This window comes from Leopardus geoffroyi, chromosome A3 (assembly GCF_018350155.1).
Source record: "Leopardus geoffroyi isolate Oge1 chromosome A3, O.geoffroyi_Oge1_pat1.0, whole genome shotgun sequence".
NCBI lineage: Eukaryota > Metazoa > Chordata > Mammalia > Carnivora > Felidae > Leopardus > Leopardus geoffroyi.
The window spans coordinates 73,960,314-73,983,955 of NC_059336.1; the positions used below are offsets into that span (position 1 = coordinate 73,960,314).

At 37.5% G+C, this 23,642-nt stretch overlaps 2 protein-coding genes across 8 annotated transcripts in view; one reads left to right on the forward strand and one right to left on the reverse strand.

Moving 5' to 3' along the window:
- Positions 1-13,198: 13,198 nt before the first annotated feature.
- On the forward strand, positions 13,199-15,524 carry LOC123580797 (prolyl-tRNA synthetase associated domain-containing protein 1). The gene is made up of 2 exons (XM_045446098.1): positions 13,199-13,953; positions 15,003-15,524. The coding sequence occupies exons 1-2, from the start codon at positions 13,870-13,872 to the stop codon at positions 15,432-15,434; spliced, it is 516 nt and encodes a 171-aa protein (XP_045302054.1). The 5' UTR covers positions 13,199-13,869; the 3' UTR covers positions 15,435-15,524.
- A 1,850-nt stretch (positions 15,525-17,374) lies between these two features.
- CCDC88A (coiled-coil domain containing 88A) overlaps positions 17,375-23,642 on the reverse strand; it is a 142,980-nt gene continuing 136,712 nt past the window's right edge. For 6 of the 7 annotated variants that reach the window (XM_045446092.1, XM_045446097.1, XM_045446096.1 and 3 more), the window contains 2 exons: positions 20,976-21,075; positions 17,375-20,421 (listed from right to left, as the gene is read on the reverse strand). In XM_045446092.1, coding sequence (XP_045302048.1) covers positions 21,011-21,075 — 65 coding nt within the window. In that variant the 3' untranslated portion in view covers positions 17,375-20,421; positions 20,976-21,010. Of the gene's footprint in view, positions 20,667-20,975; positions 21,076-23,642 lie in introns of all 7 variants that reach the window. The other variant, XM_045446091.1, reaches the window with a different exon arrangement.

Sequence of the window (23,642 nt, forward strand, 5' to 3'; positions counted from 1 at the left end):
AAGCGGTCCTTTCCGGAATTCGGAAGTCAGAATCAGACATAGTGGCTGCGCCTGCAAGGACTGGGGTTGCCAGAGGTGCCCCGTTGGAGGCCGCGGAGTGTGGGGTGGGGGGGTGGGTAAGCGCTACTTCAACCAGTGGCCGCCTCCGTGAATCAGCCGCGCGCGTCGTCGGCAATCACTTGTACACTTCCCTTCCATTTCTGAGAAGTTACTATTACTCTGGGGTTTGAGGGGCCTTGGTGCTGAAGTGTGGAGAAATAATACGCTTTTGAAAGACACATACCTAACTAGAAGGAAAAAATGCGAGGAAAGTGGTGATAGAACCAGTTTGTATATTCAGTTAGGCGCTTTCTCTTTCAAATGTCGCCTGATTTATGGATACCCAGAGCTGGTTCCTGTGTCAGCTCCTTCCCTGTGCGTAGGCTTGGGGACGTTATGTAAACTCTGTGCTTCGGTTCTGCACTCTGGCAATGACAGCAGCTACTTCATAGAATAGCAGTAAGGTTTATAAGAACACCTGGTTCAGGGGCGCCTGGGTGGCTCCCTCGTTAAGCGTCCAACTTCGGCTCAGGTCATGATCTCAGGGTTCGTGGGTTCAAGCCCCGCGTCTGGCTCTGTGCTGACAGCTGGGAGCCTGGAGCCTGCTTCGGATGCTGTGTCTCCCTCTCTCTCTGCTCCTCCCCCGCTCGCACTCTGTCTCTCTCAAAAATAAATTTAAAAAAAAGTAATAACCTGGTTCATAATAAGGGTTTGCTGTTGCGAATATTACAGCCTCCTCCCAGAGCATTTCCACACCTTGAATGGACATTATGTCTTTTGGCCTGTCCCCTTGACCACAACCTCCACCACTTCTCAAGTGTATAAGTATTGTTTTACCTCTGTCCTCAAGGTCTAACACTACCCTAGGCTAATGATACGGTACAGAAGAGTTTCTTACTCAAAAGCATACTTACTGTTACCTCCCTCCCAAAATTTGGCCTCTTAACTCATGCCCCCTCTCCCCTTTTTCATTTTTGTCTTTCCAGTGCCTGCCACAGGTGTGCAATTAGTGTGGCTGAATGACTGAATGGAAACCTCTGTCCTGGAATTTTTTTTTAAATGAACCTGACACCCAAACACGTGAAAACTATAAAAGTTCATTCCATTTTCTATCATTTCACTTACATTTACAAATATCCACTGCAGTGCAATTTCTGCAAGAAATTGGTCTTTGCTCTCTTATTTGCTTTACCGAGCACCTGAAAAACAAGCAGAAGTTCATTGGTAGAATACCAAAGTAGGGGTCATATCTTTTTCCCCCAATTTTAAGTGAAAATAATTGATACTTTTCTAATGAAGATAATACTAAGGTAGAAAGTTCACACAGTACCCCCCCAAATATAGAAAGAAAGTGGCTAAAAAGCAAACAAAAGAATGAGGGCAGTTAAAAGAGCAGAGGAGCCAACCTGAAAGACCTCCCAATGGCCAAAGTTGGAAACGTTTGAGCAACAAAATAAAATAGTATTAGATTATAACCCAAAGTATCAAATAAGTATACATGCATTCATGCTGATATGAATGAATGAATGAATGAATGAATGAATGAATAGGGGAGAAGGGACAAATCCTCTCTACAGAAGAATTCTATATAATACATGTATATAACTGTCACTAGGAGGTTAAGCTTAATTCCTCTCCTCTTGAGTGAGGGCTGAGCTTAGTGATTTGCTTCCAAAGAATAGAATATGGAAAGGGAAAAACAGTAACACCACCTTAACCAACTGATCAAGGTGAACATCAGCAGTGATGTCATGTTGATATCACATGTCCCCTGAAATGATATGATGAGGACATTCATCTCTGTAGTATCCTTCCAAAAACTCACAACTCTGTAATCATGGGGACTACATCAGACAAACCCAAATTGAAGAGCATTTTACAAAATATCTGAGCAGAATTCTTCAAACTGACAAGGTCATGAAAAGCAAGAAAAGGCTATCAGAGATCAGAAGAGACTAAGAAGACATGACCAAATGCAATGTGGAATCCTGGATACAATCCTGGAACAGAAAAGCACATTAGTGGAAAAAATAGTGGAATCTGAATAAAGTCTGTAGTTAATTGTAGTACCCCAGTGTTCACTTCTTGATTTTCACAAATGTATCATAGTTAATATAACACGTAAACATTAGAGAAAATTGGGTGAAGGCCATGTGGGAATTTTCTACTGTCTTTGCAACTTTTCTGTAATCTTAATTTATTCCAAATTTTAAAGCATTTTGTTAACATCTCCTTTTTGTTTTTTAGAGAGAGAGAGCACATGCGTGCAAGCAGAGGAGAGGGGCAGAGGGGCAGAGAGAGAGAATCTCAATGTGGCTCAACCCCAAATCCTGGGGTCATGACCTGAACCTAAATCCAGAGCTGGACACTCAACTGAGCCACCCAGGTGCTCCCTAGTTTATTTAAAAAAAAGAAAGTGAATCAAATCCTAAATCTTACCTATCCAGAAGTAACCACTTTTATTATTTTGGTGAACAGCATTCCCTTTATCTCTGTGTATAAATACATGCACACATGCAATTTTATATAAATAAGATTCATAGTATAAAAGCTGTTTTTTATCTTTACAGAAGTATATAATGGAAACCTTCCATATTGGTGAACATAGATTTATATCATTCTTTTTAAAGTTTTTTGGGGTTTTTTGGGCGAGGGGGCAGAGAGAGAAGGAAAGAGAGAATCCCAAGCAGGCGCCATGCTGTCAGCACAGAGCCTGCTGCGGGGCTCAATCCCATGAACCGTGAGATCAATACCTGAGCCAAAATCAAGAGTCAGAGGCTTAACAAACTGAGTTACCCAGGTGCCCCATATCATTCTTTTTAAATGACTGTGAAATATTCCATTGTCTGTAAGTGCCATACTTACACAGCTACATATATGGGTTGTTTCTAGTATTTAACTTATAAACAAAATTGCAATGCATATTCTTTTTTTTTAAGATTTTATTTTTAAGTAACCTCTACACCCAACATGGGACTCAAACTTACAGCCCCTGGATGAAGATTGCAGGCTCTACCGACTGAGCCAGCCAGGTGTCCCACAGTGAATATTCTTGTGCATACACTTCTGCTTGCCAGTTCAGTTCTTTCTCCAGAATAATGCCTAAAACTGGAAGTTCTAGTTCCATTCAGTGGAGAATGGTATTTACAATCTAAGTCCTGGATGTTAGGTGTGTTCATTGTCTCTGCTCTCAAGCTTTCTCTGTGGACAAAGCTAGGGAATATACACACACATATGCACACATTTCCATCCATATACATTGAAAACAATGACTTCTTACTAATATCACCAATTTCAATCTAAGATTAAAGTTTCACCCTAGTCTTTTCCTTTTCCACCTTTGTAAACTTCCTTTTTTGGTAGTGAGAAACTGACTTTCATCAACCATAACATATTTAATTATTTGAGCAATTTCCTTGCATGAAACCAATCTTCGCTTTGGCTCCCATCCCCATCCATGAGCTTATGTTTTCCTTGCCTCTCTTCAGCTTGGAGTCCCAGGCCAATCTGCCCTTGAAGTGGATATCCTCTTCATCCTGGTTGGATGTAAAATGTTAACATTAGGGGAAACTGAATGAAGGACATTTGGGAACTCTCTCCCCTGTCTTTGCAACTTTTCTGTAATCTAATCTTATACCCATGCAGAGCCACCAGACCGCCCCTCCACCAGATTATTGCCCTACATCTGTGGATGCCTACCTTGCTCTCATCCCTAATGGCTTTAGGACTAAATTGTTGGAAAAGGGGAAGGATGCAGAAGCGGTCCTATTCCACTTCTTTTGTTTTGTTTGTTTGTTTGTTTGTTTTAGAGTTGTTTGTTTTATTGAGAGAAAGCCCGTGTGAGCATGCACGTGCTGGGGAGGGGCAGAGAGAGAGAATCCCGAGCAGGCTCCGGACTGTCAGACTAGGGCTCATGGTGGGGCTCGTACCCACGAACCGTGAGACGGTGACCTGAGCTGAAGTCACTTAACCGACTGAGCTGCCCAGGCGTCCCAGGATGAGGCATTGTTTTTAATGTTTTATCTCCATCATCTGATTCAGTCCTGCAAGACTGAATGTCTTATTTTTGCACAACATTTTAACAGACCAGAGGGGATGCATTATCCCTGGGAAACTTAAATAACCTGTCCAGGTCACATCCTTAGTGATTGGTGAGAGGGACCTAAATTCAAGTCTGTTTGATTCCAATGCTGTTTCTTAACCACTTCCACCTTTGAAGAACTTGTATTGAAGATCTTTAGGGTCTTATTCAGCCTTGAAATTTTACCTTTTGAACATATGAATATAAGCATTTTTTAGTTTAATTTGATATCAACCTGTACTCCGTGATATGTAGTAAATCTTTGTTTCCATTAGTATTACCACTGCTATTAAAACTCTTTATGGAAAACAGTAAGAGAAACAATTTTATATGTTTTGAGTGGAAAACATGATATTAGTCTCCAGTAACCTCTAATAAGAGCTATGCCAGTACTGATTAAAGATACCTGCATTGGATTTTCATCAAAAATGAGATAGTTCTCTCTTTATTACTAGCATCCAAATTACATTAAGCTTTTCTGTGGGTTTCCTCTTGAGTGTCATCAACTTCACTGATTTATTTATATACACAATTACATCTCCTTAAAATGTTTTTTGCTATAGGGTCTTTGATTTTATTCTCTTTGGCTTTAATGAGGTATAATTGACAAAACTGTAAGATATTTAAAATGTACAATGTGATAATTTGATATACATACACATTGTGAAAGTATTCCCCTCCATTGAGTTAATTAACACATCCATCACCTCATATATTTACTTTTATTGATTTATTTATTTTTTGGTGGGAACAAATTTCAATCATAAATACAGCATTATAGGTATCCAACTTCAGCTCAGGTCATGATCTTGCAGTTTGTGTGTTTGAGCCCCGTGTCAGGCTCTATGTTGACATCTCAGAGCATGGAGCCTGCTTCAGATTCTGTGTCTCCCTCTATCGCTGCCCCTCCCCTGCTCACACTCTGTCTCTTTCTCTCTCAAAAAAGAAAATAAATGAACATTAAAAAATACATACATAAATACATACAGCATTATAAACTAGAGCCACATTTTTATACATTAGATCCTCAGACCTTACTGAGAGAATGAATGCTTGAACAAGATTGCTAATTTATTTTTAAAAATTATTTTAATGTTTATTTATTTTTGAGAGAGAAAGAAAGAGAGAGAGAAAGAGAGAGTAGGGGAGGGGCAGAGAGAGAGGGAGACAAAATCTGAAGCAGGCTCCAGGCTCTGAGCTGTCAGCACAGAGCCAGACGCAGAGCTCAAACTCATGAACTGTGAGAAAATGACCTGAACCAAAGTCGGACACTTAACTGACTGAGCCACCCAGGTGCCGCAAGATTGCTAATTTAGATACAAAATTGGTTAATATCCTAAAGCACAATAAAGCTATAACTTTTGGGGTTATCTTTTCTGTGGGACAAAAATCATTTGCATCTCTTTGGGACAAAATTCATTTACCTTACTGTCTGTTTTCTACACGTTAAGATCTACCCTTACAGAGTTATACAATACCTGTATACTAAAAAATAATAAATACCAAGTCAAAAAGGTGAACATTCCTAGAGAATCAGATAATCCCTAGAAGTGAGTGCCTGCTAAACAAAACCCAGCAGGACACTGAAAGGGCAAACAGTAATCCCTGCACTTATTTCCAAGTTTTGGGTAATTTTTCTTAATAGAACTCAGCATCCTACAAGCTTTTAAATTCTTTTAGGAACCAGTGCCAAAAATGTAATGCCACTAAGAATTACAACTCTAATACATGACCACTGAGTACACATTGATTAAGTGTATTGTAATTAGGATTGCCAATTGCTATTTTAAGCTACCCAGGACAAGTGAAAGGCTAACTATAGTTTCCTGATATTTATTGCTTCAGGCCATAAATGTATTTTCTCATCTTCCACCAAAATTAGAGAGTTAATTCAATAATTTATAAATATATATTACGAACCCATCATGTACCCATCACAGTTTTAGGATAAAAGAGAGAAATAAAATAGTTGTAGACTCTTGTCCTCTTGGAGATTACATTCCTGTGGTGGGAAAGTCTATATGTATTAAGTGTTCAAATGTTAAACAAAAATTAGAAGATAATGTAAATGATATTCTCCATAAACTTAGGTGGGGAAAACCTTTCTAATCATAATTCCCAAACCAAAAACTATAGGGGGAAAACTGTTAGATTATACCAGCAGTTCTCAAACTTGAGGAGGCATCAGGATCACCTGAACTACTGGCTGAAGCACAGATTGCTGGCCCACCCCCCAGAGTTTCTGAGTCTATAGATATAAGGTGAGCTGTCACTGGTAATGTCACAGATGACAGTGGTACTGATCTGGGGACTACACTTTGAGAACCTAGATTAGACTACAGTTGACCCTTAAACAACACAGGTTTGAAGTGCACTGGTCCACTTACATGTGGATTTTTTAAAATAAATACAGTGTAGTACTGTAAATATATTTTCTCTTCCTTATGACTCTCCTAATAATATTTTCTTCTATTGTAAGAATACAGTATGTGATACATATAACCTACAAAATGTGTGCTAATCCACTGTTTATGTTATCAGTAAGGCTTCCAGTCAACAATAGACTATCGGTAGCTGTTTTGGGGAGTCAAAAGTTGTCCATGAATATTTGACCGTGTGGGGGTGGGTGGTGGTGTTCAAGGGTCAACTGTAGATAAATATTTTAAATATTATACTATCAAAATACTAAAGGGGTGCCTACGTGGCTCAGTCAGTTGAGCATCCGACTTCGGCTCAGGTCATGATCTCATGGTTCGTGGGTTTGAGCCCCGTGTCGGGCTCTGCGCTGACAGCTCAGAGCCTGGTGCCTGCTTTGGATTCTGTGTCTCCCTCTCTCTCTGCCCCTCCCCCGTTCATGCTCTGTCTCTCTCTGTCCCAAAAATAAATAAATGTTGAAAAAAAAAATTAAAAAAAAAAAAAAAAAGAAAAGCTACAACTGGAAACACATTAGTAATATATAAACAATTAGGAATGTAAATTAGGAACATTTCTTCCCTACTCTTGAAGTTCTTTCCTGTGAAGGGAGCTCTTTTCATGCAATTTTGGCTCTTTTTCTACCCCTTTACACATTCAGATTCTGAAGGGGAGATGGATATGATCACTGAACGTGGGGCAAACTCAAGTTCCTTTCTCTTGGGAGTCCGCCTGTCATCAGGAGCACAGCAGACAAAAATTGCTGCACTCTACTGAACTTACTTCTCCTTACAGTCTAGTGGAGAAGTTTATATTTTATCTTGATGGCATTAAGTTGATATTTAATATGTATAGATATATCATCCTCCATCAGTAAGCATAATATTGATACTTGTATTTTTCCTAAAATTAAAAACAGTGCAAAAGCATGTTTGCTTATTTAATATCCTTGACTCTGGTAATCAAATAACTGTTAATTAACATGTGGAGAATAGAACATTCTTATACTGTAAATTGATAAAACCATTCTAGAGGGCAATAGACAATAGCTATCAATTTAAATGTATAAATTGTGTAACTTTGCAGACTCTGGGGATTTATTCTATGGAATAAATAAAATAATTATGCAAACATAGATATAGGAATATAGATATTTATGATAGACTTATTTATAATGTGGAAATTTTTGAAATTATTTACATGTAAGTCATTGGACATTGGACATTTCCAAATTTGGGGTTGGGCGAATAAGTCGAATACTAAAGAAACATTGCCAGTAACAATGCTGATCTCTACTGACTTGAAAAGATACCTATTGGGTGAAAATAAAAAGTAGATCATAAAATATCATATGTTGTATAATTCTGTCTTGATCAGGTAAAATTAGAAATTAACAGCATTATATAGAATTTACATACACATTATATGTGTGATGTGCATATATGTATAATACCTGTGACAGATATTTTTAAAACATTTTTTGATGTTTACTTATTATTGAGAAACAGAGAGAGACAGAGCATGAGCATGGGAGGGGCAGAGAGAGGGGGAGATACAGAATCTGAAGCAGGTTCCAGGCTCTGAGCTATCAGCACAGAGCCCGATGCAGGGCTTGAACTCACAAACTGTGAGATCATGACCTGAGCCGAAGTTGGATGCTTTACCGACTGAGCCACCCAGGTGCCCCTGTGACAAATATTTTTTAATCTTTTTTTGTGTGTGTGATCTAATTTTTTTTTTTTTTTGGAAAAACACATATATTTTTAACTTTTGTATTTATTTTTAAGTATGATTATATAACATTTATTTAAAAAATAAATTCATGGGGTACCTGGGTGCTTCAGTCAGTTTAGCATTCGACTCTTGATTTCTTGATTTCAGCTCAGATCATGATCTCATGGTTCCTAAGATTGAGCCTGAATCAGGCACCATGCTGACAGCACAGAGCCTGCTTAGGATTCTCTCTCTCTCTCTCTCTCTCTCTCTCTGTCCCTCCCCCTATTCACACGGCCTCTCACCCTCTCTCTCAAAATAAATAAATAAACTTCTAAATTAATAAATACATACAAATTGTTAAAAACATTAAACAATATTTTTATACTCTGAAAAAACTAGTTATTTTATATTTTGGAGATATAGTGAATATGAGGTTCTTTCTGATTGAACTGGCCCTTTTTGTTCTTATGTTACATCCAGTACATTTCAAAAATGTGTTTATTAATATTTACTCAAATCAACATTTGCCATAAATAGGTAAATCAAATCAGCAGGAGTAGAGGAATAATATGTGATTTCTGGTCTCAATGTTATATTTTTATTGAAATTTTTGCAAACATATTCCACTTGCAAGTTAATTTAATGTATTAAAATCATGGGAAATTTCTCTTGTTAGCCAGTAAGGCAAGGACAAAAATTCCAAAGTAGTTCCTTGAACCGTATCCAATCAAATTAATTATTCTGAAATGCTAGACTTAAAATATCCCAAGTCCCTATGCAAGGTAGGAAAAAATAATCTATGTTATAGTACTTTTGTAGAGAAATCAATTTTCTTGGCTTGCTGTGAGAACTGCCTACAGACCACATAATAACACTGAATATAAAGCTCTTTTCATCTCCACTCATTAATCTAGTGATCTAAAGTTCACTTGGTCCAGAAAGTTAGAACTGGTTTGCTGAGCAGCTAGCACGGAGCTCACTTCGCTGGCCAGGCCTCCCGCGGCAGGGGATCCTGAATGACAGTAATTGCTGCCTAGGGTCAGGAGGCCAGGATTACTCACGAGGTGTTTGCAGCAGGGCCTGGGGCTCAGGTCAGCGTCTGGAAGCAGTTCTGCGACCAGAGCAAAGCTTCCTTATGACCACCTAACTTAAAATGAGTGTTGAAAGTGAACAAAAAGGAAACATGTTATTTCTCTGCTTAATCGGCTGTCATCTACTACATGTGTTTTGTTTTGTTTATGTTGTATGAAACCAATATTTTTCCAGGCAGGAAAACTGAATGTTTTCACCCGTTTCATATTTTAACTTAGGGGTAATTAAATTCAGTATGCCCACTTACTAATTTTTTTACACTGTAACTTTCTTCTGTTTTGAAGTCTTTGTTGAAAATAGCTTCATGTGATCTTATTTGTGGAGACGTGGTTTGCATTTCTTTATTTTTAATACCTTATTGATTCCCCCCTCCATTATAAAAATAACATATGTTCAACATAGAAATTTTCAGAAGATAGAACTACAAAGAAACATTTTTACAATACTTGCAGTTCCATTAGCCAGAGATAACCACTTTGAGAAATGTATTTTTAGCAGGTGAGAATTTTAGTTCCCACCCCCATTGTGTGTGAAATGGAGCCATGACTCTCCTCCCCTTGCCTGTTGCACGCCAATCCCACTGACCCTCTTCCAATGCCTTTTCCTTGGTTTGCTTCCTCTCACCCTTGCACACAGGGTCATGCTGTTTCCTCTGCCTGATTCACTCTTCTCTTCTCTCTCTGCCCTCTTAATTCCTACTCACCTTTCAGATTTCAGTTTAAGCTTCACTTCCTCAGAGAGGCCTTCCTTGATCTGCTCCTCAGTCCCCAGACAAGGTCGGCTTCCCTGATTATGGACTCTTAGCATCGCTTATATGTCTTTAGCACTTGCTACCCATGCAATTTAACACTTGTTTCTGTGACTATTTGACTAATATCCGTCTCCTGCAATATACTGTTTGCTCCACCAGGGCAGAAGCTCTGCCTGGTTTTGCTCATCATTACACCTTTAGCCTGTAGCTGATCTTCAATCATATTTTGAGTTGAATATAATATGGCCCATGTCCCCACATATTGGAGCTGCAAGGAACATTAACCTGAGGCTATCAACTGAGATTTCCTCTTTTCTTCAGGAATCATCCGGGAACCTGAGTCTCTGGAGGAGCCAGGGAACTGGACTGTGGGGTTATTGTCTTTTTTTGTCATGGCTCCTCATTGAGCAACGATGCTCAGATGTACTTGTGCCTCATCTGCTTAGGCAGTGCTGGCCCAGGTGGACTGCCTTCCACTGACAGTGGGTGTCTATCTTGCTACCCACTGGAGGGACAAAATGCCAAGAAAGGGACTGTTCTCTACCCTTCCATCCTTCCCACTCTGGTCTTCACCTTCTCTTCTGACTTTGAGGAAACTTCAGTTTCCTCCTAGATCCTCTCTTATCTAGGAACTAACCTCCATCTTCTCCTGACCTAGGAATAATCCTCTTCCATAGACCTTTAGAAGCCAATTTTTGTGAAATAGGTTTAGGGAACGATTCTAATACTAATTAGTTTTTAAGCTACTCTGTTATATAGGTATGTGTATTTAGAAGCAAAAGTGGGGCTGTGTTGTCTATCCTCTATAATTCATGTTCTCCATTTAGTAAATTGTGTTTCCCTATATTTTCAAATATTGAGAGCATGATTGAGAATATGGAATTCCCTAGGAAGATGTCACCTAATTTATTTTGCATGGCCCTTTATGGTGGGACATACCTGGTTCCTTAATACAACAGGTAACAATTCTTTGTGCCTACTTCTCGCCTTGTCTTCTACTGACAGGCTTCTAGTTCTGCTCTGTCACAATGAATCATACTGCCCCAGGACATACTGTGCTTTTCCTCCGCCATCTCTCAGCTCCTGGGTTTCCTCTTTTTTTCTGCAGACTCCTACTTATTCTTCAAACTGATGCCATCTTTCCCTAATGCTTTCCTTGGTGCACCTGCCCAGTCTTAGCACCCTTCCTCTGGGCTCCTAAAGCATCCACATTATGCTACTATTGTTGCACTAGTCACACTTTCTTGGATTCATTCTCTGTGAATGTTTCAGTCCTCTTTGCCAGATTTTAAGGTCTTTGAGAGCAGAGAGCGTGGCACATAGAGATGTTCCAAAAGATATGTTCAAGAGACGTAGATTGCAGCAAATATTTTTTTCCTGATTGTTTCACTTTTTTGGAGTATGTACTGCTTCTTAGGATGGCTTTCAACTTATCTGACCTGGAATTGCCCTTTGTTTCACTCAGTAATGGGGATCTCTAACATACTTCATCTAATAAATGCAATGATACCCAGTTCCCATGGTGCTGATAAATGTTTTGGCCTTTTTATTTCCTTTGTCAGATAGGCTACAGTTGTAGTTATTTCTTTACTTTGAGCAGACCTATATGTGGACCTATATGTGGTCCGTTTTCGTGGACCCTAGTGTAACTCCATTTTCCACCTCCCTATTTCAGATTCTGTCCTTTTCTGTCCAGTATCCACACTCCTCCTAATGACAAAAAGTCTTTCCCTCAATACTTTCTTGTAGAAATGCCACAAGACTTCTTGCTTATTCTTTTCCTGTTTGTAAAATAATTCAATAAAACGTATTTATCAGATATGAACCCTCTCCTAGAATTGTGAGATTTCTATAACATTTTTAAATTCAAGTTCTGTGACTAGATATCTAGTTCCTCAAGCTCATGCAGATCATTTTTAATATAACCTGTTTCATGTTGTGTCTGGTGTAAATTTGAGATTGTATTTGCCTTGAAGACAAAGGACGATAGCGAGGATAGCATTTCTTTTGTAATTAATACAATGCTGACATAATGCAAGATAAATATTGTATTAACCCTGGGCTAGGATAGTTTTTAAGCAGTTACTGCATTAACCCTGGGTTAGGATAGTTTTTAAGCAGTGATATAAAGTTCTTTTACCATAGACAGATTTGGCTCCATTTTATAATAAAAATCTTTGGTTGTAAGGCTCGCTTAAAGCAGCATACTTGGTCATTCCACCACAAGTAGACTAAATTAAGAGAACATTAGTGTCAATCAAGTGGGAAAATGATGGTAGTTTAGGCTGGGGTGATGGAAGTGGTAAGAAGTGGAAGGACTTTAGAAAATGAACAGTGATGGAGTAGCTATAGGGGTCTGTGTGTGTGGTGTGTGTTGGGGGGAGAATTCATGTCTCAAATAACTGATGGATGGCAGTTCATTTCCAAAGAGACTTCTATGACAGAAAATTCAATTGCCTAGACAATATGTGAGATGCAAATGCCAGTTTTTGCTCTTTGTGTTCTCTTTTGCAGCTGTCATGGAGATCTTACCCTTGGTTAATGTGTTCCTACTTTTGGACATACTTACATGTCTTAGTTACAATCAGATTCCAACTCTTCTTTCCCGTGTTTACTCTTAGCTCACCATGATTGGATTTGGGGTTTCTTACACATCTTCAAATATTTAAGGACAATTATTTGGGATATGCCATATCTTCAAATGGGTGATCTTTCCTATTCTGCTTTCTAATTTGATTCTTAGAAAGAAACCTAGTGGGGAAAAAAGTGGTGAGTGAGGGTTTCAGAGGATAATGGAAAACATCTCACCAAGAGGTAGGCAAACTGCCTCTGAAAAAGGTGAGATGCAGTTGCCATCGTGAATTATTTGTGATCGAATCATATGGAAAGTAACTTTCAGGAAAGGTCAAATGTAAAATTGTAATTTATAAATGAAAAGTTGAAAAGTTGTTAAAGAATAGGGATTTTGGAGCTCTCCTCTCTCCCTTTTGGTTTAAAACCTCCTAAGTTCCTCAGGTAAAATCTGAAACTGCTCCTCTCCCCACACACAGTAAACGCAAGGAGAAAGACTGGAAGAAAGAGGCAGACCATTCTATACTAATTAGTGACAAGTTTAATAAGCAACGAAACTTAATAGGAGGCTTGACTTGGGCAGCCACAGGACAGCGGTGATCTCTGCACGCACCTGACAGCATCTTGAGTTTATACAGAGGCCTTAAGGGAATTTCAGGCAAAAAACTGTCCCGATGGTTTCAATAGCACATTACTCTCCCAAGTCAATGTGCTTTAAGTGGCTCCCGGTACAGGAGCAGTGGGCAGAAGGTACATTTCGAAGGCAGGGGAAGAGGTAAGGAGCTTCTCTGCCTGGGGCCAGCCCACGGTCACATACTCTCCTGATCTCCAAAGCTCCCCACACTTAACTTTGTTAGGTGGTCCTGATTCTGTTTAAATGAAAGATATGCTGCACCTAGAGAACCTCAAGAGGAGTTAGGGAAGGCTATGAAAAGGCAGGTGCCTTCCTCCTGTGGAACGCGGGACAAGGAACGCCGCAGGTCTCGCACAGCAGTCCCAGAAGACGACTTCCAGAGGGCGTGGCGTCCGTAGGAAGGGCGTGCGACCACTGCAGGACCCCGCCTCCGGAAGGCGCCGCACTGGGCTTCCGGGGTCGCGCGGGTCTCTCTAGGCACTTCCGCTCCAGCCTCCAGTCGGCCTGCCGCGCGGGAAGCCACGCCTGTTTGTTGCGCTCTTCCGCCCAGTGTCTGCGGGCCACGACAGCAGCATGGCTGGTGCCGAGTTGCGGGCGGCGCTGGATGAGCGGCTCGGCGCCCTGGCCATCCGCACAGAGGTCGTGGAGCACCCGGAGGTGAGGGGCTCCTGCCGGAGGGGTGGGCTCCGCTGCGGGGTCTTGAAGACCAGATGCCCCAGCGGGAATGTGCCGCAGAAGCGACCGTTCTAGGACCTTTCCCGGGTTCCAGAGCACAGAAGGGACCCGACAGGCACATCAAAGGCCTCTCGGGACTAATGTTATCGTGGGAAAACTTGAGTTTTCTCTTCGAGCGACCTGGTCACATTCTGAAAACTAGTGCATCTTAAATTGGTCTGGAATATTGGAACAGTGTGTCCACTTCATGTGTATATAGTTAGCAGGCAATAAACTGTGTAGTGCCTACCATGTTTCAGGCATCATGCATATAGCAGGACACCAAGCTAATAGAGTTTGGTATTAACATAGTATATTGATGTGAAGATTTGCAAACATTTCACAGAACCAGTGTAACTTGAGTGGTGCAGGGACATAGTTTTTATTCCAGGGCTGAATGACAGCTAATGATAACTTGATAACTAAATATGGTGACCTTTAAAGGGTAGACAAATACAGTGTCTTCAACCTTACACATTTAACATCAAGACTTTTATCATTTTTTCTGACCTCTCCTATATAGTATACGGAACTCTCCCCCTTCTTTACCTGTGCATATTGCCAGGTCTTCTGATGTTGTTAGTCCAGAGTCTCATTGTTTTCCCTGCTCTCCCACTCTCATTGTGGTTTTAGATTTGTAAAGTGGAGGTTGCCACATGGTCTGGATGTAATGGGATGCTAAGGAATAGGAATCTGGGCTGCTATAAACTTTCAGTACCAGAAACTTAAAGAAAAAAATAATCACTTGAGGAATGTGAGGGCTTGGCCAGCACATTGAATAGAGAACTGGCCTAAGAGGTCCTCACAGTAGGGATTGAGGTAGCAAGGTGTGTTATTTGGTAACGGGCTGGAAATGGGTCTCTACCAGTGACAATCTATGGCATTGAGTATTCCCCTAACCTTGCTGTTTCACCCAGCAGAGTACATATAGCTGTGTATATGTGTAGTGTGTACATGCATTATTTTAAAACTTTTCGTGTGATATTTTACAGGTGTTTACAGTTGAAGAAATGATGCCTCATATCCAGCATTTGAAAGGAGCACATAGTAAGAACTTATTCCTTAAAGACAAGAAGAAAAAAGGCTATTGGCTGGTGACAGTTCTTCATGATAGACAAGTTAATTTAAATGATCTTGCTAAGCAGTTAGGCGTTGGGAGTGGAAATCTTCGGTTTGCTGATGAAACAGCCATGCTAGAAAAACTAAAAGTTGGCCAAGGCTGTGCCACACCTTTGGCACTCTTCTGTGATGATGGAGATGTGAAATTTGTTCTGGATTCTGCTTTTCTGGAAGGTGGACATGAAAAGGTGTACTTTCATCCAATGACCAATGCTGCAACCATGGGATTGAGCCCTGAAGACTTTCTCACATTTGTGAAGAAGACAGGACATGATCCCATAATACTAAATTTTGATAAAAACTAATTGGACTGATATTTAGAATATACTTCTTTCTGAAAGTTGTTTTTCTTATTTTTTATTTATAGAAAGCATTAAAAGTGATAAGAATATTTAGCACCTTTGTTTGGTGACTAATTTTAGGAGGGACATTTCATCTAAAAGGAGCTGCTTTTTAAAATTATCTTTTAAGTAATATACACCCAATGTGGGGCTCAAACTCACAATCTTGAAATCCAGAGTCACATGCTCTACTGACTGAGCCAGCCAGATGCCCTCTAAAAGGAGCTGCTTTTGAAAAGAGGTATTGAGGGGCTCCTGAGTGGTTCAGTCAGTTAAGCATATGATTCTTGATTTCATTTCAGGTCACGATCTCACAGTTCATGGGTTTGAGCCCCATATCATGTTCCGTGCTGACAGCATAAGCCTGCTTGGGATTCTCTCTCCCCTCTCTGCCCCTACTCCTCCCCCCTCCCCGCGCCCCATAAATAAATAACTTAAAAAAAAAATGTATTGAGGTCGTTTTAGCTCAGATTTCACCTCCTATCTCTCCCATGACAACTACTCATTAAAGGAATGGCTTCCACAATTAAGAGTAGATTAACAACAAAATTAAGGTTTAACTAAGATCAACTATTTTACATCTTTAGGGTGTTTACTGTACTTGAAAAAAGCAACTTGCAAAAACAGCATATATGAAATTATACATATATTGTACATAGAGAAAAAATACAGGAATAGATTAAATTATTGATAGTGGTTATCTTTGGGGAATGAGGATTAAGGAAAGATCTGTTTAGTCTTTGAGAGGTTAGAAATGTAAACATACTTGGAACAAGTTTTTTCTGTCCTAAATTTTACTCATTTCCCCCTTCAATTGTGGAGAAACATACTTTTTCACTTGAACAAAACATTAGTTGAAGGTCTGAGGTAGACTAAACTACACAAGTAGTCTAGAGATCTCGTCAAGAAAATTTTCACATTTTCCTCCAGTACAATCAAATGGGATAGTCGTGAGGTAATCATATTTTCCTGTTTGGTCAGTCAAGAGTAATTTCCATCTGGTAGTGATAGTGTGCTCTGTACCAATTTGTGTTACTTAAAGGCAAAATGAGAGCAAAAACTTGTCAGTTCTTGATATATATGATTAGAACTACAAGTTTACTTGTGGCAGAGTTTCTATAAAGAATGAATTTAAGAAATGGGGAGTAAGATATTTTCCATAAATGATAACTTATTTTAAGGTGCCATGTTACTTTTTACCTACTATTTACTACATCTCTAAGAGGAAATTTTAGGTTGATTTGCACATAAAATGAAGGCTTAATGAATAATAGAGGCAAAGACACTAAGGCAGTTAGTACCCTCCTCATCTTATAGTGACAACAGGCTCAGAAAGACTAACCTGCCCAAGAAAACACAGCTGGTTGCCTTCTCTAACATTTTGCCTCCCAAAGTCTTACATACGTGAAAATGAAATTGCTTCCTGCAATGTATTACTGTATTGACACCTATGTGAAGACTGACAGAACTGATAGATGCGATTCTCTTCCTAAACCTCCACTACTCATCCCTGAAAGATTTAGACAGAATCATCTAAACAAAGTTATGGGTTATGTCTGAAAAAAAGTTTTCCAGGGTAAAGGAAAAGGAAAGATAATAGCTAAATTGTATCTTACGATTTTTAAATGATTATTAACCACTTGTTATAAAAATCACCTCTTTGTTTTATTTCTTTTTGTATCAATCAGTTTAAGTGAACGTTAAACCAACTTAATTTTTTTTAGGAGTAATAAAGTTAACTAAAAAGTAATGAAATGTTTTTAAAAAGACAAATCAACCATATGATGGTTTGTTACGAACTGGATTTCTGTGGCTGATAATAGGTATTGTCAAGTAAAAATCACTGCCATTCAACTCCAAATCCCTTCGTAGCATTACTTTCAAAGGAAATGTTACAGCTTTTGTATTATTTGATTTGGTATTTAATAACAGTTGTAAGTACAATGGCAAACATTGAAAGAGAACCCTTAGAAATGAAAAAGACAATTTAAAATCAGGTTTTGTTAAAGGGTGCTGTTATAAGTGCAACTTTATCCATAAGCATTCCTTTTAAGGCATTTTCATTGTTGTCCCAATATCTCAACATGTACATCAAGGTTTATATCACAAATGGGCTCCTTTTGTATTACTCATTCAAGGCTTAAAGAAAAAATACATCTCAGGACTAAGTGAAGCAGAAAAAAACACAAAAATTCACTTTTCTCATAAAAAGTCACTTAAAAACACAAAGTCATTTAGCATACATTATTACTCCTCATTGTAATTCCAGATTTGGTACAGTATCTTTTTCACTTCCTGACATAAACTGTTAAGACAGTGCAGGCTCTAATACTTCATTTGTGAGGTGGCTGCAATTCTGTAATATGCACAGTGAGTTTTTAATAGGCTCTTACCATGCCTTGCATGAAAGGTGCTACATACAAACCTGTTACGTGAACTCTTTGGTAACCACCAGTTCAAAACGTGGACCAAACATTTCCACATGGCCAGATCTGAAGCACTTTATTGGAGCTCTTTGCCGAAGCTATTACCCTGTATATTAATTTTTCAGTTTCCTAAGGGGTTAGGTGTTGATTTAGAAGACAGCCAGATAAAAGCATGTCAGGCCCCCTTAAGTTTCTAGGTGGCCAAACATTTTGTTTGGTAGAAGCAGTTTAAGGGAAAAGAGTGACCTCCTACTAAGTTTGCTTCTGAATCTTTTGGAGAAAGTAAAGTATTCATGAGGTTATTATCTAGTCCTTCCTTGAAATGGTATGAAAAAGGTTATGAATATAATCGAGAATATTCCTACTTTTGCGGTCTTCAGTATTTCCTTGGTTGTCTCTAACTGCACTTTCTCAGGGTCAGCATACTGAGTCTCAGTACTATAGAGGCTGTCCCTAAGCATTTTCTGCATGAAGCAATAATGTGCTGCTTAAGTCAACAGGTTCTCTATTTTAGGACATTAGTGTTCTGGAGAGGTCAAGCTGTGGTATGATTCATCTCACTGGGCAAACTCCTACTCATTAAATTCCAACTTTTAGTAACTGTCCTGGGATGTGTCCTAGTTGTGCAAATTAGATGCTAGTTAATATAAATCTAAGTTACCCACTTACTGTATTTAGCTAAAACATAACTTCTATATTTACTTTCAATTTATCCACCTAAAAATGAATTTACATTTTTTACATGCAAGTATCTCTAGACTGCCATGATGCCCATTATCAATTTGATACTTGAATCTAGGGAGTCACAACGGAGAGAGATGTTTCAAAGTCTAGAGATTAAGTTTTAAATATGTCTGTTGTGCAATATTTGTATTTTAGTAAGAATCCTTTGTATTTACATTTACATAGCACCTTTCATCCAAGAGTTTACAGCATTATTTGGCGGCAAAACCTAAGTTAATGGTGGCATTAAGATAAGTCCAAGTTCTCTAAATTCCTTTTTAATTTCTGGTCAACTATACATGCTGTCTTTCTTTTCATTAGTAAGTCTTTCTGAAAGTAGACTATGAACACAATACTGCTACTGGCCTACCAAAAACAGAGAGGGAAAGGGATAGAGAGTGGGAAAGAGAGAGAGAGGGAAGGAGAGAATGGGGTGGGGGGGAGAGAACATACACATTTCTCACAGTTACTAGGTTAGTGATGAAACACACAGTTCCTAAACCACACACTATGAATATGGAGTTGTTCCAAAAAGATTTTTTAGAGCTGGTAATGAGAGCCTAAGAAGTACACTGTTAAAATAAAAAAGTCACTATCTTTCTCATTTCAGACCTTTAAGATTATTCTGATATTTATGTTAAGTAATGAATTTGCATTAATAAGTATCAATGCCTTTTTTGATTTCATAAGAAAATAAAACTGTGATATAAAATTGGAGCTACAAAAAAACTGATGTTTCCCTGGGTTAACTAAATCTACTTTTTTTGTGCTTCTTTCAAATGTTTAAGGTAACAAATGCATACAAATATTTCAAAAGTACCAATAACAGTTACCAACTTTAATGCAATATTATAAAGGACAAAAACAGAAAAGTTCTTATTAATATGTGATAACCTTAAAAATAAATGAGTTCCTGGCAAAATGCAGATCATAGTAAATTATTTACATTTTTTTTTGCCATAAGAAAACTTCTTAAGCAATAGTCAGCTCTCATGTTAAAAAAACAAACACACATATATAACCCAATACTAAAGAAGGGAAATGAATTAAAACATAACAGTTTTATCTTGGGAATGCAACTTGCTGGAAAACCACCTTACTAAAAAAGTTTCAGAAAAACACTCTTTTTAATTACCTTGGATTGTGAATGCTTAGTGTTGCTTAATGAGGAATATGGAAATATTAATATTACTGTAAATTTTTTATAACTCCTATTTTTCAGATTTATCTTATAAACTGAATTTCTTTTGCAGTGCATCAAAATAATTAGTTAAAAAAAAAAAAAAAGAATACCAACACATGCAGTCTGCTAACCAAATAAGGCTCTGACATGCCAAAACAATGTTCTCTGTATCTTGATATATAGTACATTCCACAACATACAGCATTTTAGATTTACACAACTAAATATAAATGGCTAGATTCTGGCTAATACTTAGCAGAAGCATTAAGCAAACATGGATAAATTCATAAACAAATGACGAAAGAAGTAGATTGTTCTTGGAGTACTTCTTGAAACCTTAAAACACTTGATCCTTAGAGAGAGAACATCCTTTATTCAGTAGATCTTAACAATACAATGTATAGTAAGTCCTAAAACCTTCTAAAAATTTTGGCAGTTGACTCCAGTAGTGCTCCTTGATTCAAGGAAGGAATGAAGGTTTTGTATTTCTTGCCTGCTCTAGTCACGAAGGATTGTTTAAAGTCTCCTTAAAGATTTTTAAAATGATTCCTATAGTTGGGTGTCTTGTTACTTCAGAAATAAAGGCTTCACACTGAGAAACTGAAGGACACTTTTCTCTCTGTATTTAGTTGGAAGGTAGAAAGAAGAAAGAAAATGTAAGAAAAGCTTGAAGATAAGAGAGATATAAAATACAGAGCAGCCACTATACGAACAACATGCACCAGATAGGTCTTCTATAGAAATGAGAGAGTGACAGAAAGAGACAATTTTTCTTTGAGTGGCTCTGCACAGAAAAGGTACGTAATTTACTGTTTATTCTCAATTATCAAGAACATTGTGGGGGGTGGGGGGGGGAGTGGATTCCTATAAAAGAAAAAAAAAACAGCTTCAAATTAAAAAAGAAATTCCGAAAACATTTACTAGTAAAATTAAATTTAAATTAAGAAAAAAAAATAAAAATAATTTTTAAAGGTTTGTTTCCTGCACTGATAGGCAAAAGCTTACATCAATCAATAAATCTTCCTCAACTAGTAAGTAGGACAGAAAGTCATGAATTAAGCAAGCAATATTTACATCTGTTAATGCAATGTGCACTTGTTCTTGTACGTAACACGGTTAGTTTGTATAAATGAGACAGACTAATCTCATTTACATTGTAAGGAAGAAACTCACCACTTGGCCCACATGTCATGTAGTGGGTAATAGAATTAGGAGCTTTGTTGCTCCCTAGACCTGCTTTTTGAATTTCTGCTTTCTTGTACTTTGTCCACATCTGCAGGAGAAAAGCATTTCATGTTATTTAATCAAAGTTTAAACATAATATAATTCATGAAGATAAGAAACTAATGAGCTCTTGTTGAGTAGGGCAAGAAGAAAGAATCTAACTGGGAAATTTATTAATATTATAGACATCTTATTACATAAAGACTGATTGTTATAGTTTAAAAGCCAGAAATAATATACTTGTGTCCTCTTACTATGTTTATTCACTAAATAGTCACAAATAGTTTTAAAATAAAAAATAATCTTGCATGCAGCCACAGAGACATCCACAATGAAGTATTTATTTACTGAGAAAACCAGGTCTTAAAGCAAATTTTATAGGCAAATAATATACCTACTTTCACTGTTACAGCTAAAGTTGTTTTGGTCAAAGGGAACCCAATACCTAACAATGTCAGTTTACAATATCAGACAAATAATAAGGGTATAATTTCTAGAAACCCAGGCCAGGAATGTGAATGCCATGCAGTTTCATCTAAAATCAGGGTAGTGAATCTCCAAATAGTTTTCCAAATAACCCTTTATGAATCATAAGATATTTATGAGATGTCTTAGAGGAAGAAAGTACAGCTGCTCAACTGGGTCAGAGTTGCTTCATTTTTATCTTAAAAAAAAAAATTAAAAAGTTACAATATTGGTGCTTCTTTGTAAGACTCATAGCAAGTAGTATGTTGATTTCTTACAGCACGGGAAATGCTGGCTGAATAATATTTCTAAGGTTCTTCCCATGCTAAAAATTTGATTCCAAGCGCTATGCTAGTGTTTTGAAAAAATTTTAGGCCTCCACAACTGGTGGTAGTCTCTAGAGGAAGTGTAGCCTATATTCTCAAAATCCTCAAGACCTATGGACATGGTATGGACCTGTCTTACAGTACAATGTATATGTTCCTTTTGAAAACATGTTATAATATAAATTATAAACTATAGCCATCTGTTTGTATTGGAAATACTTCTTTCTGGTAAGTCTAATTTTGTAAAATAATCACAATTTTATGATGCAACAATTTCTGTATTTTGCATAAATAAATTTAATATTTCAAATTTAAAGTGCATGGCCAGATATATAATATCTAAAGAGTTGAAATGGTGATGAAATAATTCTTGGCTCAAAGTGGAAAAGCAGTAACACTAATTATTCCATTTTAATCTATTTGGCTCCATTCTAATCTCACTTATATTTACCGTTAAGTTTTATTATTAGATTATTAATAGGTTATAAAAAAGAGATGCCAAAAACATTTTTAATGTTAGGACTGACTGTGAAACAACCAGCAATAAAACAGACGGATGTATTCATGGAAAAAGTATATTAGGTGGTAGTAAAAAATATGAAAATTTTCTGATTGAAGAGGGCCTACTTCCCACAATGACCTTTTGTAAGTACAAGAGAATAGTTTAATTTACAAAGGATACAAATTTCATTATGCAAAGATTCTTTACAGATTCTATTTCCACGGCCCAATTAATAACCATAATAATTTAATATAACAACATGTATGAAATAGTAATCCCCCTCACCCCCATTTAGAAAGTTACATTTCAAAGCATTTCTTCCAGATGCCAGGCTGAGTTATTAGCAGTAATATTTAGGCTGAATCAAAATGTCAAAAACATTCCAGAGAAAGAGCTAAGGTATACTTCTCTCCAGAAGTAAGTGAATCAAGTACGTGTTTTGTTTTGTTTTGTAAAATTCTGGGAGTTAGAGATTCAAGTTTAGCTTATTTTACTTTAAAAGTGTTTTGACCACAGCAAGATAATTTTAAAGTTTATTGACACTTAAGTCAGAATTATGAAATATTTTATCTTATATGGTTTTTTAGCTAAAAGTTTATATTTATTTTTAGTTCTAAAATTTGTTCCACTAAAAACACACTTGTTTATTTAAATAGTTACAAATTCTAACATTAATTTTATTTTAGCACAATGTACTCTTTTAAGAAATTATTTTAAGGACAGACACGTAATTTAATAGATTATTGAAGCAACAATCTTTACTACTTTGTAAACTTGCTATCCTTTTTGAACAGAAGTAAAAATGCAAATTTTCAACACACTATTATTTATTTCTTTTGCCCTATAAAAAAAGAACTGGCAAAACTAATATATTAATTGATTCCAATTTAAAAAGTCATCTTGAAGGAAAGATGGTCCTTGAGCTCTTACACTTAACAGATGAAGGAAAGTGAAGAGAAGAAACAGAATTAATACAAATGCTCCTAGTCACTGTGTAAGTAACAGGTAAATTTGATGGGGTTTTTAAAGAATTACACTCAATTTATGAGTAACAACAATGTTCTAAATCTGAACAAGTTTATAAATATGGGCAGTAGTTAACATTTGCTACAAAAGTGTTAAGGGAGTGACTATTTCTTTGAAAATAAAACAGGAGGACAGAAGACATAGTTAAATGGCAAAAGAAAATGACATCTTTTTACGTATTTTCCTTAATGCTGTACATGTGCAATGTGAAGTGCACATTCGGTGGGGAGAAGGAGTGAAAAGAACAGCGAGGGAAGAGGAGCAAAGAGGAGGGAAGGAGAAAATGAACGTTCCTTT